The sequence below is a fragment of the Naegleria gruberi genome, assembly GCF_000004985.1.
Source record: "Naegleria gruberi genomic scaffold NAEGRscaffold_80, whole genome shotgun sequence".
Classification (NCBI taxonomy): domain Eukaryota; phylum Heterolobosea; class Eutetramitea; order Acrasida; family Naegleriidae; genus Naegleria; species Naegleria gruberi.
The window spans coordinates 195,624-196,593 of record NW_003163247.1 but is presented as its reverse complement, the minus strand read 5'-3'; the positions used below and the strand labels follow the sequence as shown (position 1 = coordinate 196,593).

The 970-nt window shown below is 34.6% G+C and overlaps 1 protein-coding gene across 1 annotated transcript in view; it reads right to left on the bottom strand.

Moving 5' to 3' along the window:
- Positions 1–3: 3 nt before the first annotated feature.
- Positions 4–970, bottom strand: part of NAEGRDRAFT_75470 (uncharacterized protein) — a gene marked incomplete at both ends in the record, with an annotated part of 2,009 nt that continues 1,042 nt past the window's right edge. The window contains one exon of the mRNA XM_002669584.1: positions 4–376. Within this exon, the coding sequence (XP_002669630.1) occupies positions 4–376 (373 nt within the window). The remainder of the gene's footprint in view (positions 377–970) is intronic.

The window sequence follows — 970 nt, the reverse complement described above, 5'->3', positions numbered from 1 at the left end:
AACCCAAACCCAAACCCAAACCCAAACCCAAACCCAAACCCAAACCCAAACCCAAACCCAAACCCAAACCCAAACCCAAACCCAAACCCAAACCCAAACCCAAACCCAAACCCAAACCCAAACCCAAACCCAAACCCAAACCCAAACCCAAACCCAAACCCAAACCCAAACCCAAACCCAAACCCAAACCCAAACCCAAACCCAAACCCAAACCCAAACCCAAACCCAAACCCAAACCCAAACCCAAACCCAAACCCAAACCCAAACCCAAACCCAAACCCAAACCCAAACCCAAACCCAAACCCAAACCCAAACCCAAACCCAAACCCAAACCCAGAACTAAAAATAGAATTCTTCTAAACCCAACCTTCAAACCCTAGCCCAAAATTATAAACTTATTCAAATATCATTAAATTTTATATCATTCTATTGGAAATGATGAGTAGAACAACGTGTTATATTTAGTTTTTCAATTTATAAAATATTAACTTTGTAAATAATGTCAGATTAAAATTTGTAAAATGAAACTAGGAAGAATGATAATTTCAAAATCCTTTAATGAGATTATATAGTCTATATCATCGTTAACAACATTCATAATCACTCTCATATGAAATTTCAAAAGTTCATGTCGGTAGGTATAAAAGTATAGAGTGAAAAGGGAAGATGTGAGGTAAAAGAGGTCAACTATAACTTTTGAGTTTCTCATCAAAACATATTGAATCCTAATATGAAAATGTTCCATTTGATTAGTAAACATCGAATATCAAATTTATTTTAACTTTCATATTTAAAGATTTCTTCCCTCAACCATCATATGGTCAACTAGGTATGAAAAGGATAAAATCTTGAAAAAGAACCACTATTGAAACTTTACCAACATGATGTAGATGATCTATAATGATGTAGAATTCAATTTCATATCATAAGAATCAGAAATGGTACCGTAGGAAGATAATGGTTGACTTTA